The following is a 13,884-nucleotide window of genomic DNA, read 5'->3' on the forward strand; positions in this document are numbered from 1 at the left end:
CCATATTTGCCACAGTATCAGCCCAGAAATTGAATCTCGTTGCCTACTTGAAGGCGTTTTACATATAAGGATATCAAAAAGAGTAGGGGAGAGTGGGGATACTTGATCCCCTTTTCTTATTTTCACCATATCTTTTTGGAAAAATTTAGCAACTCGTCGTCTTTGACATTTTCTGACAACTTGTAACTTCAAGTTTCTATGCTCCAAAAATTACCAACCCGTTGATGAACTAGAAGCCTTTTCGTGGGAGTAAAAAAATTGCGATTTTTCTGAAGTTAGGGGAGACTTGATCCCCTATTGAAGGAGACTTGATCTTTTATTCAGGAAGCCCTAATCCTTGTATAAAAATCAAACAAAACCCCAAGATAGAATGTTAATTGACTATTTTGGTCATGTTTGTTCTCATTTCACAATTTATAGCAGACATAAGAAGAAAATTCTATAGCTTTGTCTCAACGCTAATAACATTGCATACTTAAAGGCGCTATTTTCTATAATTAAGAGAAAATTAATTATTTTTGCTCTTTTCTTCAGACAATTTTTTGATAAATATTAGTTTTTGGATAAATATTAGTAATTTCGTAATCAGCAATCATAACGATCAATTCAGAAGAATAATATGCCGTTTGGAAGGGGGATCAGTTGTACCCAACTCTAGGGGATCATTTGTACCCATAGTCAACATTTTAGAAAACTTTTTCTGAAAAAAGTTGAGAGTTTTCAATTGCTTTGAAAATATGGCATTATGAAGTTCATTTCAGGCTCGAACGATTGATACATTGGAACAAATATTTTTTTCATAATTTTTCCCATGTAAGGAACATTTTAAAGTGATGAAAAAAGATCTTCAAGTAACATTTTGTGAAATTTTTCAAACAAAGTTCAATTACTCAAACTATTATTTTGTTAAAAAAATTTAAACTACAAGCATTGTTATTTAGCTCATTTTGGCACATTTTTCTAGAACATTTGATCTTTGTAAGACATTCCAGTTTCGAGATATAGCCACATATAGCTAAGGAATCAAGTATCCCCAGGGATCAAGTATCTTCATTCTCCCCTATATCAAAAAGCGAAATTTTCCATAAGTTGAGCAATAACAAATGAGTTTTTGTCAAAGTAGGCTTAGTTTACGAAAATGCGATGAACATGCTACGAAACATTTGGCGTTACATTATTCTATTTCTGACCACCCTTTCGGCATGATGCGTTCTGTTCACTAGTTTTGCCGTTTTACCCCACGGTTTGTTTTTCTGGCTGGTTATGTTTTTGACAAAAAAATTATTAAAATCGAGCTTTGGGAAATGACGTTACCTATTGGTACTATTACTGTGATAACTACCGTAAACCGTAAAACAAGGTAACTTTGATCACCGGGGTAAATTTGACCAACAAAAAACTTTCACACATTATGACTCAACCTATAGTTGATTGAGTATCAAATAGACAAAACTTTGTTTGTATTTGAATTGTTTTTCTGCTAGTAAAAATCTATTTTCAAAATGTTGCGATATTTTGTGTGGGCGTAGTAAAACACTATTATACAGTTTAAAATTATTGATGTATATATATTCATGATCCTATGCCTCAGGGTCGGCTTAAGCTACAGACGATTCGGCTAGCCAAGAAAACACTTCGATTCGTTTTGAAACCTCCCACGTTTATTTAAGTTGGTCTTGTTGGTCTTGGGTCGTGTACACTGCCCCGCATAAATCAGTATTATACAATGACTATTCCCATTATCTTCTTCCCGAGACACCCGAAAGATTTATTCTATAGTTTTGGATTATTAATGTAAGATAAGGCTTATCATTTTTCCATGAAATGGAATCGTTTGGACGCACTTTACGATACAGGTAACGGGTCGTTAAGTAGAATAACCATTCAATTTTTTTGCTTTTTTCTATTCGATCCGAGCGAGTTGTATCATACGTGGAATCTTCACTTAATGGTTTTCTCATAAAAAAATTACGATACAATATATCGTGTCCTTTAGATACAATTATTAAAATTAAACTATTGAAATGAAAATCAGTTTTAAAATTGTTTTTATAGCATTTTATTCACATCACAGAAATAAAATTTATTTGTAATTAAAAAAAAACACTTCACACTGTAAAAAGTTACGTGGTTGTGCTTTTCCTGATAACCTTGTTAGTGCTGTTGGCCAGTCTGCACACGACCCTCGCCCCGATGGAACCGGTGGAGCCGGAGACATCCGGCTAGCTGCGACTGGAAAAAGTAATTTTCAATTAGGAAAACTAAAAAATAACCAAAAAAACAAGGTACTTACCCTCGCACAACCGGAACTGACGCCGTCGCCAACCGATCCATCGCACCGTCGGAACCGGTGCTGTTCCGTTCCGAATTCTCCCGAAACTAAACAGCGAGAAAAACCGCGTCCACAACGTGGCTCGGCGATCGTGCAGGTTACAGGAGCTGCACTATACTGCACTGGATTGGCTGTCGGTCGGCGGTTCCCTAATACAACTATAAGGCGGTTGTCGGTCGATGCTCCGGTCTACAGACTAGGCGGCAACTAAAGCTACGACGATGATGTTCACGACGCTCGGTATGTTGACGGACCGATGCGTCGTTCTCCGATTGGTAGCAAGCCCTTTTGTACGAGTGGGGCCTTGGCCGGAGCGCCGGTGAGTTGTAATGGCGGAGTCTAGGCCAAGCCTCGAAGCGGGGAGCAAACCTTCGATTCATGGTAAAACCCCGGTGTCCTGGAGAAATCGAAATGGGGTTTAAGGTTGGCGTTGAAGAACGGTGGTCACTGCGGTTACGGGGTAGAGGTTCGTGTTTACCTGGATATCCTGATAATCGGTGTATTCCGGAATTTTATTCTTCACTACTAGACACTGTTTTCGACACGCTGTCTACGATGTGCTGTTCTAGTCGATGGTTGTGAAAATGGCCGATTTTCGGCAGGTTCTTAGACGTCACCGTTCTTTCGCCCCATTTCGATCCTCAATTCGCTTCGCCTTTTCGCCGCGTTACACTACCGCCATCTGATAGTGAGGTTACGAAGCATGACGTTGAGCTCTGCTGTCCGGTTAGTGCCTAGGGTTTTAAGGCGAACTTCGACGTAGGTCAGCTTCTCCACAAGCAAAGAATCTTCTTGGCACATTTAAAGTTTACGCAAACAAAAATTTCAACAAACACTGACATCACTAACCGAGCACTTGTTACAGATTCTATTACAATTTTCGACAGAATCAATGTTTCTTATCGAAGATATTAATTAATTCAAGCAAATCATACGTCTTTCCCTTGCCGTTCAATAGGATTCCGGTCAAATTTAACATAAACTCTGAATGTTTGAAGAATTAATTACATTTTTCCAGCATGTTTATTGGACTGCAACAAATATTTCTCCATCATGTGTGAATTATATTACGTGCGAAAACAACAAAAATCAACAAAATGTGGATGCTAAGAAACTCCCAATCGCCTTCTTAAGGAGTTTCATCACATTCCCAAGCATAACACGGAGTAACGTATAAAAGAGAAAAAAAACACCGTTCTGTGGACGTTAAAAACAAGCTCAAATCCGAACGACGAAAAGCTTTCTACGTGATGAAGGTGCTTCTCATTTGCAGCATATGTTACAGGACTCCAGCCATGGCATCACCAATGAGCAGAACATGATGTGCAATGCAAGCATGGTATAGGTACCTATATTTTCTACTACAAACCCATGCCTGAAGGAGCTTTGTAATAGGAAAGATTCATTCCGCTGGAGGGTAATGTGGTATGATGCGATATTACAAATATGCTGAACTTTACGAGGTTAGGTAGTGCCAGTTTATCAAATAAAGCTTTGGCGGTGTACTGCAGATATTCAAGGATCGCAACATGTTAGAGCTACGAACCTTTGCTTTTCTTTCAGCATACGTGTTAAACAAAGATTATGTGTGTTCAATTTAATGGAAATAAAAAGACCACGTGCATTTCAAACACAGTGTCGTTCCATAATTAGTATGATAGATTGTCTTATTCGATATTAATCTATATATTATGCATACAGAAAAAATCCAAACTATGAGCGCTAATAATCATAGCAGCTTTGCCTACTAGCGACACATAAAACAGAGAGAGAGACAGACCATACAGAAATGTGCGAACACGCAAAACTCTTCACTGGATCATCCGATTTGCATGCGATTTTTTTTGTTGTGTTCGTCTTTACGCGAAGAATAACACAACGGAGAGATAGTTTCGAAAATGTTTTTGTGGAATTTGAAAATTAATTTTTAGTTTTTATTCGTATCAGATAAAAGTCATGGCACCCAATTTCCATTTTTTTTTTTTTCATTCGAATCACCCAGAGTAGGAAGGCGCCAAAAGCAATCAAGGCTTACTAATGTTCATCCATCTCTCTAAAGGAAGTTTTGGCGCCCATTTTCGTTGCAAGTGTACTTTTCACGTGGCACCAGTAAAATGGATACTTGGATGTAATTGTTCACCTTCCATATGGGGTGAAAAAAAAAGAACGCAATAAGCCGGCATGGAGTATACCTATTTTCGAAAATTGTCATTTTTGCTTCAGCATCAAGGCAACTTTAACAGTTTTTAAGCTAATTTACCCAAAGCTAGCCGGATTGCCCGGTTTTACCCGGACTTGACCGGGTAATTGATTAAACAAAATTTAAAGGGCCCGGTTAAGTCGTCCAGCCCGGTTGTCCGAATTTTGATAAAAAAAACCCGACTTTTCCGGATTTAGTCATTTCATTTTCCAAATAATAAAAAAAACTCTTATTAAGTTTTTTTTTAATTTTGCGTACTAAAACGAAATTTTTTGAGCAACTTTTAACATACCCAAGTAACAATTTTAATTTTATAAGAACCTGAAAGAGTGTTTTAAAACCTCGTTATAAAACAACGTGAAGTTATATAAACCCCATTAAAACATCTAAAAAACACTCATAAGAGTAAAAAGGACCACCTACAGGAGGTTCTGAAGAGAGCATTACAAGAACCTTAAGCCTAGTCCACACTAGGCAACATGAACTGCGATTTTTGTTATGAGACGAACTTTGTTGTCTGTTGTTGTTGTTGGAAACCTGAGACGGTCTCAGTGTCTCCCGAAGAAAATGGGAGACGCTGAGACCGTCTCGAGACGAACCGTCTCCTAGTGTGGACTAGGCTTTATACAACCAGAACTGGTTAGATAAATAATTCTCGATGCAGAATTTTATTTTTGCGTGAATCATTTTTATCCGAGAAAGGTTTTGAAGTTGAATGTATTGAAATAAGATGATCCAACTCAACAAAAAAAACATTCCCAAGACTGAAAAATAACTTATGTGCCATTATATATGTTCGTGTTTTTATATAAATCGATTATTCGATAACTTTATGTGTAAAATTGATGCGCTTTCATTTTCATCGAGCAATATTTCGAAAAACTGTTAAATAAACCGTGCGCCATAAAAGAATGATGAAATAATAGAAAAGCTGAATACAGAAATATATAACGAACCAACTTTTATTGGATTTATTGGATGTAATCTTTAATTTTTTTTTTTGACAAAATGAACAATAACTATCAACCAAAATTAAAAGTCACTGGTGGTATATAAAATTTAAATTTATTAAAAAATTCACTTTTGTTGAAAAAAAAAAAGACACTTTCACCCGAAGATGGCTGCCATGAGGTGTTTTCAAATTGATTCCGGGCACTATCCGAAGCCATCTACATTCTGCAAACTCCGTTAATTCATGGTAGCCGCTTCTATTAAATTTGGCCCGCATCCTGCAGATCCTCACGCAGAAAAATATATTTTAAAAATAATAAGATTTCGGCCAAAAATAATAAAAGTTTTGGTTGGGAAAAAGCACAAATATATTTTTGATAACACTGACAAAAAATATCGATTCGATTTAAACTTATCGTTTCATTGAAACTAAAATACACCTTTTTTAAAAATGAATCGAAATTTCTGTCAAAACAATAAAACGAAATTGAGTTGAGAACTACAAAATTTTTTTGTATTGGAAAAATAAATCATTGATGGGCTCAAAATAATTAAACTTTGTGCTGAAAATATTTTTTTTTTTTCAAATTTAATAACCATGATTTGAATAATTTGAATTTTCGGATCTAATAGTTTAATTTCTCTGCGGTTTAATCAAGAAAACATTAAATTATATTCTTTATTCACATATTTCTTCTACTAACACCAATGTCAATTGAAATTACCTACCATTCCGGTTGGCATTGGGGACGACCATTCCGTTGATAAGGATAAAAATGCGTATGTCTGGTTTGCTTCCCAAATGCAGGTTAAAGTGCCCGTCTCGCATTCCTTAATTACCCTCAGCTTCCGGATACTGGTAGTACACCGCCATCTCCGACTGCTACATATCAGTTTTCCATAACCGTGAGTAGGCACGATGGCAAGCTTCGACTTTGCCGGAATGATGTCCTACCGGACCTGGATGGTCTTTCTTGGTTCTATTTCGGATGGGTGGCCCCAGTACCATGTCCATGGTTATCGATTCCGCCTGTTCTGATAAGACCTAAGCACTGAAAGGAGAGCAGAAATAACACCGGTTTAAAAAAAATTACACGATGTTTATCAGCTGGAAAATGTATTTTTCTGGGACTTACACACCTTCTTGGAAAAGCAAAATGCCGGAGCCACGAAACGAGAGTACTATACTTGCTAAAGGAAGAACGACAGACAGTTCTGTGTTCTGATGCTAAAAATTTTAATCACTTTTTTTTTCTTTTTTCGACTTATCGTTTTTCAACAACACGATTATCGAATAGACCCAATATTAGTTTCTAAATAAACCAAATTTTAATTGCATACAGTAAAATATGAGTGTATAAAAATAACAAAATTTCTCTTTTATCCGTAATCGAATTTATTGTGAAAGCCATTCAATTATCCGCTTTTTAAATACAAAATTAAATAACAAAACGTTTTGTAGAAACCAACCCCCTTTCTTTTTCTGCGTGCTTGAAAGTTGGGCAGGTTTCTGTAAAATTTATTAAAACATATTTGTAGGATTTCTATTTTCATGGGGATAAATGAAACACTTACCAGTTCTTCTTCTTCCGTTGATTTCAATCTAGCTGCTTTCGGTACCACTCCAACATTTGCTCAGCAGTGGAGATAGCGGCTTTCCGCTGATTTCTTCACGTCGATTCATCATCTCCGGACGTACCTTAATCCGCTCCAGTTCTATGGAATCAACTCCTCCAGAATTCGGATCCGAATCAGAGAAATTCTTTGTTTACATTACATCCTGACGATTTTTTTTTCTTTTTTTCAGCCATTTGACACGTCATTCACGCTCATTTAAGAACACTTGTTTCGGTTTTATAGTGAGGTTTTAAAACTGCTGTAAAGTGGGCTTGAATGCCAATAAATAGACGGGTAATATAAATCATCGTGAGCTAGATAGGGGTTTTAAAAAAAGGTTTTATTGTGGTTTGGTAGCTGACTCACAGATAGTTTATAAAACGATCTTCGCGAAATCAGCTATACGGCTATCAACGCTTTTTCAATGCCCCTAAAAAACCTATCCTTTTCCTTACAAAACCAAAGAGAATTAAAAATGTTGCTTGGGATAATAATCATGCACGGTTTCTGGATGCTTAAAATACGATTCAAAATTTCTGATGTGTTTCGAAGAAAAAAAATTATTAAAGTGCTTTTCGTTTAAATATTTTTTTTTTAGTAGTTTCTAAATTTAGCCCAAATTTGATTTTTTTTGTTTATTTTCCGGTTAAATGAAAGACTGTCATATTATTCAAGAAAAATAATATTCTACGCATGACTGTGGAAGTTTTGACATATCCAAATTTGTTGATATTTCCAATTTGTTGATATTTATATATTTGCAGCATAAAAAAATGTTGTGCCATTTCTATAAATTTGGTACCTATACGATAAAGAAAATTTCAAACATGGTTTTGGCGAAAAAGGAAAGACAGTTGATCAAAACTGCTTAAAATGACGACACATTTCAACAAAACACTTTTTGGCACTTATCTTGGGGTTAATAGAAATTGAACATATCGGTGTCAAGGATCCTCTGTAAATGAATAAAAAATGTAAAACGGAAGAAAATAGATTTTTAACTTTATCCCAGAAGATATTCGCTTTCCAGTTTTGTTGGAAGTCGATCTTCTTCGAAAATTTTTGTCCCTGGAGGTAGGCACTACCATAAAATGACAGAAGTATAACGAAAATAGTCAAAAAACTGTGTCGATTCACTCCGTTTGAAGGTAACAATCCAGTTTCATGAGCGTAAATAATTATTTACATATTTTCTGTTTATTTACATGTTCATTATTTTTGCGAAATTCAAAGGCTTAAAGAAGTTTGCCGGGTCAGCTAGTTATATTATATTATATTAATCTGACTAGGTAGATTTCGAATTTTATTATGAAGAACGCATAAAATTCAAGAAGTTTCGATGCACATTCAGAATTCAGATTCAGAAATCAGATTCAGAAATCAGATTCAGAAATCAGATTCAGAAATCAGATTCAGAATTCAGATTCAGATTTCAGATTCGGAATTCAGATTCAGAATTCAGTTTCAGAATTCAGATTCAGAATTCAGATTCAGAATTCAAATTCAGAATTCAGATTCAGAATTCAGATTCAGAATTCAGAACTCAGATTTGGAATTCAGATTCAGAATTCAGATTCAGAATTCAGATGCAGAATTCAGATTCAGAATTCCGATTCAGAATTCAGATTCAGATTTCAAATTTAGAATTCAGGAGGGTAGGGAAACCTCAGTGTGCGATGCATGTGGTGTCCAACTTACGGTGAAGCGGTGAAGCACATTATTATGGAAAGTATATGAACGACCTAAGACAGTGATACTACCCGGAGGCAGCCTGACGGAGAAACATTAGTAAACGACCGGACAAAGGAGAAAAAAGTGAAACAATTTTTAAAACCGTATGAACTATTTAACGAGTTTTAAACTGTAAATCCTAAACTAATTTCCGAGCGTGAAAACGGCAGGTTAATTCCTCATTAAATAAGTCGTAAAAAAAGTCGTAAAAGATTTAGAATACAGATTGAGAATTCAGAATTCATTTTTAGAATTTGAACTCGGAATCCAGATTAAGAATTTTTTATTTAAAATTCAATTTTAGATTAGAAATCACAATCAACAGTTTTTATTCAGATTCAGAATTCAGAATCAGATTCAATATTCAAAATTCAAATTTTAAAGTCAGATTGAAAATTTAATATCACAATAATTTGTGTGTTTTTTTTTATATTTTAATCAACTTACACAAATTATTTACTTATTTTTATTAGTTTTTAAATTTTTAACCTATTTTTTTTATAAAATAAAGTAAGTGTAGTGACTCCAAACACTTTCGCAAACATTCACAACATTCAAATTCACTACGCAAAGACAACGCGACATTATCTCACAAAATTGGTTAACTGAATGAATTTATTTTCTTCCTGCACGCTCAACCAATAATCCCAACCTTTCGGGATATAGAAACTCACACACACAGAAAAATATCAGTTTCTTTTGTTTAATATGTTTATTATTGAGTGAATAGAAACGTACAAAACTACCCGCTTTTTTAATGTGAGGAATTTTCAATTCAATAACAATGAATATTAAATTATAGAGTTTGCTGTCAAGTTGATACTGTTACTACCATTAACCTTATTTCCTACATTATCCCCTTTCTCTACTTTAAACAAAATCTTTGACTTGTTTTTAAAAGAAACATTGTCAAAATTTGGTTATTAGTTTAATTTTTTTTTTTAAATATTTCATGCTGAAACAGTTTTGGTAGATCATTAAATGATAAAATATAAATATAATAAAATATAAATTTATATTTTTTATTTGTTATATACCAACCAAATTAAGGACATTGTTGATACTGTTACTACCATTAACCTTATTTCCTACAGTAAGCACTTTTTTTTAATTCAAAAATGAAAAAATAAGCTTTAATATATGTACAAAATTCTAAAATTATTTATATTATTATTTATCTTTGTTTTTTTTTTTTATTAATTTGAGTACCCATTGTTCAACGGCCTCTACTGTATTAAAATTGACATACCTATGTTAAGCATTGTAGATACGTTGCGCTTTGTTTATATTTTGCTGATAGTGATTTTTCGGAATTTTCACCGGTTTCTCCATGGTTTCTCGCGCTTATATTCCTCAACTTTACAGGATAATTTCATAACTATTTTCGCCAAATATGAGCTTACAGGATGAGGAAGACATCGACCTGGCACTGGCCTGTTCGGCCGAGCAAGCAGAAACGGAGCAGCAGGCACAGGACCTCGCGAAAGAGGAACAAACTCTTGGGGAACTGGTGGATGCCGAAGAATTCCTTGCCTCTCAGGGAGTTTCGATGCTGGAATACGAACGGCAAATGTTTTTCGACCTAATCCACTCGGATGGTCTGGTTGTTTGTGCTAAGTAAGTATCGAACTTTAAAATCTATTACCCATATTGGGATATTCTTAACAATCGCACTCAATTTTAGAGGAATAAGTTACGAAAAAGTTCTGCTGAATTTGTTGAAAATATTCTGTGATCCAACTACTCTGGTGCTGGTTATCAATTGTTCGGATTATGAGGAAAAAATGTACACTTCCAAACTAGACAGTAATCACATTCACGAGTCAGCCACTAATGCTGCAGAACGAGAACGTGTATATTTGCAGGGTGGAATCCAATTCATAAGCACCAGAATATTAGTCGTTGATCTGTTAAAGGGTAGGATTCCAATCGAGTTGATCACGGGTATATTTGTGGTCCGAGCTCATGAAATTATCGAATCCTGCCAAGAAGCGTTCGCCCTAAGGTTATATCGACAAAAAAACAAAACCGGATTCATAAAAGCGTTTTCCAAAAATGTTGAAGCATTTACCTTTGGCTATGGGCATGTGGAAAAAGTTATGAGGAACCTATTCGTGAAAGAACTTTTTATCTGGCCCAGATTTCATGGAGTAATTCAAAAATCGTTGAAACCATTCGAACCAGTGGTAGTCGAATTGCAAATACCCATGAGCCAGAATATGATTCTGCTGCAAACAAATATTCTTGATATCATGAACTATTTGGTCAAAAATATCAAAACCCTCAACAGAAATGTGGAATTGCAGGAGGTTACGGTAGAAAATTGTGTCACCAAGAAATTCCACAAAATTTTACAAGCCCAGCTAGACACCATTTGGCACCAGCTTAGCTCACAAACGAAGTTAATCGTTGCTGATCTCAAAGTGCTCCGCAGTTTGATGATGTACGTAATCTTGTAAATCCTGAAAATTTCAATTTATTCGAAAAGAATCTTTACAGCTCCACAATTTACCACGACTCCATCACACTGTATGCTACGATGAAAAAGTACCGCACCACGGAATACGCGCTGAGCAACTCCGGCTGGACCATCCTCGATTCTGCTGAAAAAATGTTCACCGTTGCGAAAGAACGCGTTTTCAACAAAAACGAAGGTAGTTATAAACCGTTTGTCAAACACCGCAAAAAACTGTTTAAAATTTTAAAACCTATTGTTACTTTTATTTCAGAATTCGAACCCGAAAAATGCCCGAAATGGAAATCGCTCTCAGAAGTCTTACGCCAAGAAATACCAACGGATATCAAAGAAACGGCAAATAAGATACGCAAGAAAGAGGAACGCCAAAAGTACTTGCGCCAGCAGGTTAAGGTGCTGATACTGTGCCAAGACGCCAGAACATGTTATCAGTTGAATCAATACCTAACGCAGGGCGCAGAGAGGTATCTTTTCTACACAGCCATGAAAAATGACATCACGGTTTCAAAACTGGCGGAAAGTTATCGACAGATCAGTAAGGATCACGAGCCTAGCGCGTATCGAATTCAAAATGTAGAAACTTACGTTAAACCTGCCTCTTCTAAAACTAGTAAAGAAGTAGTCGAAGAGCCTCCAGTGAAAGAAAACAGTTCATCGGGTGGTTTTTTGAAGGAACGTATAGCTAAGAGACGTGCAGAAGCAGCTAAAAAGGAAGCTGAAGAAGAAGCTAAAAGAAAACAGGAGGAAGAAGAACGTGAAAACGCAGCCTCCGGGGGAGATAGCGAACTTTTTACTAAGGAAGAAAGTGATGATTATCAGTGCTTCAAGGATTCGTATATACTGACGATGACACAAAGTGCGAACCAGACGCTACCCGAGAATTGTGTGGATCCGGATTTGTTCGATGTCACTCAGTTGGAGAGTGGAACCTTTGAATCGTTCGCTGAAATGGAAAATTTAGATGTCACAAGGATAGCAAACGAAAGCAACAAACCTGTGGTGTTCATCCAAACATTCAAAAGTGAGGTAAACGGGATAGCTTCGTTGGATCGAACGCTGGAGGAAATCAAACCTCGGTACATCGTCATGTACCACAGCAATGTGACGGCTATTCGTCAAATCGAAGTCTTTGAGGCACGTCAGCAGCGCACTGAACTGGCACGAGTTCGTGTCTACGTAATCATTCATTCGAAAACGGTTGAAGAACAATCGTATCTTACATCGCTGAGGAGAGAAAAACAAGCGTTTGAGCTGTTGATCGACACAAAAAGGGTAAGTATCTTTTAGTTTAAAGTCCGTGCCAAACCGCGCTTTACATTTATTACACATTCAAGGTATCTTAAATTTTATAGACATTCTTGAACTTCAATTAAAAATGTAAATTTCCTGTTGTTGTAATTTCGCTCCTATCGGTTATTACTTACTTTCGTTTTTTGTTCTTCAGACAATGGTCATCCCAGAGTATCAAGACGGTAGATCGGAGGACGCAATTATGATGCTTCAGAAAAAGCAGGAAGTTTCGTCCCGTCAAGCAGGTGGTCAGATAAACGAATCGGAAGAAGCCGCCACGATCACTCCTCGCATCATTGTCGACATGCGAGAATTCCGGTCCGATTTACCTTGCCTGATTCACCGACGCGGCATAGAAGTGGTCCCGTTGACGATCACCGTAACTTTTTTCTATGTTAATATTACTGTCCTGTAAATAATATTTTATTTCGCTTCTAGATTGGTGACTACATCCTAACCCCGGAAATCTGCGTAGAAAGGAAATCCATCTCCGATTTGATTGGGTCTCTGAATTCTGGTCGTTTGTACAATCAGTGTGTGCAAATGACTCGTAGCTACGCCAAACCTATCCTGCTCATAGAATTTGATCAGAATAAGCCTTTCCACCTGCAGCGACACTTCATGATGTCTGGAGATTCAGCGTCGTCCAACGCTGACATCACCCAAAAGTTGCAGTTGCTGACTTTACATTTCCCCAAATTAAAACTGGTCTGGTCACCCAGTCCGTACGCTACGGCCCAGCTGTTTGAAGAGCTGAAACAGGGTAAACAGGAGCCGGATCCAGATGTTGCAGCGGCCGTCGGTTCGGACGAAGCTAGTAACGAAATCGAAAACCTTTCGGACCGAACCAACCCAAATATTTACGATTTTCTCCTGAAACTACCCGGCATAAATTCGAAAAATATTGCCAAGGTGATGAAACGCTGTAAAAATCTCAAAGAACTGTTGAAAAAATCGCAGGAAGAGTTAAACGAGCTGCTCGGCAACCAAATGCAGGCAAAAATGTTGTGGGAGATCCTTCATGTTGCACACAAGCCGGTGCAAAACGAGGCAGGAGAGAAACAGTTTGCCTCGAAATTCAAACGCGGCTTAGGAAAACGTCCTTTTTAGGAATTAAGGTGTCCATTGTTCAATAATAAAATATTTATTTAGTTTTGTCAAAATTACATTTCGAATGTCAGTTCATTAGTACGTTGTCTTTGGTCATCTGATTCCGAACAATTCTATATTATTCTGATGAAAAAAAAACTAAAGTACCAACTTAAGCTTGAATCATTCAGAAACGGT

General features: G+C 36.4%; 1 protein-coding gene and 1 long non-coding RNA gene across 2 annotated transcripts; one reads left to right on the top strand and one right to left on the bottom strand.

Annotated features, from left to right (window-relative positions):
• Positions 1-6,132: 6,132 nt before the first annotated feature.
• On the bottom strand, positions 6,133-6,871 carry LOC129757294 (uncharacterized). Its single transcript, XR_008739665.1, has 2 exons — positions 6,624-6,871; positions 6,133-6,535 (listed from the first exon to the last, which is right to left on the bottom strand). It is a non-coding gene; the product is annotated as an uncharacterized LOC129757294 (long non-coding RNA).
• Positions 6,872-10,135: 3,264 nt separating this feature from the next.
• Positions 10,136-13,809, top strand: LOC129751521 (DNA repair endonuclease XPF). Its single transcript, XM_055747070.1, has 6 exons — positions 10,136-10,448; positions 10,516-11,274; positions 11,331-11,485; positions 11,561-12,579; positions 12,752-12,976; positions 13,036-13,809. Exons 1-6 carry the CDS (start codon positions 10,225-10,227, stop codon positions 13,705-13,707), a joined length of 3,054 nt encoding a protein of 1,017 aa, XP_055603045.1. The 5' UTR covers positions 10,136-10,224; the 3' UTR covers positions 13,708-13,809.
• The last annotated feature ends 75 nt before the right edge of the window (positions 13,810-13,884 follow it).

Source organism: Uranotaenia lowii, chromosome 3, assembly GCF_029784155.1.
Source record: "Uranotaenia lowii strain MFRU-FL chromosome 3, ASM2978415v1, whole genome shotgun sequence".
NCBI lineage: Eukaryota > Metazoa > Arthropoda > Insecta > Diptera > Culicidae > Uranotaenia > Uranotaenia lowii.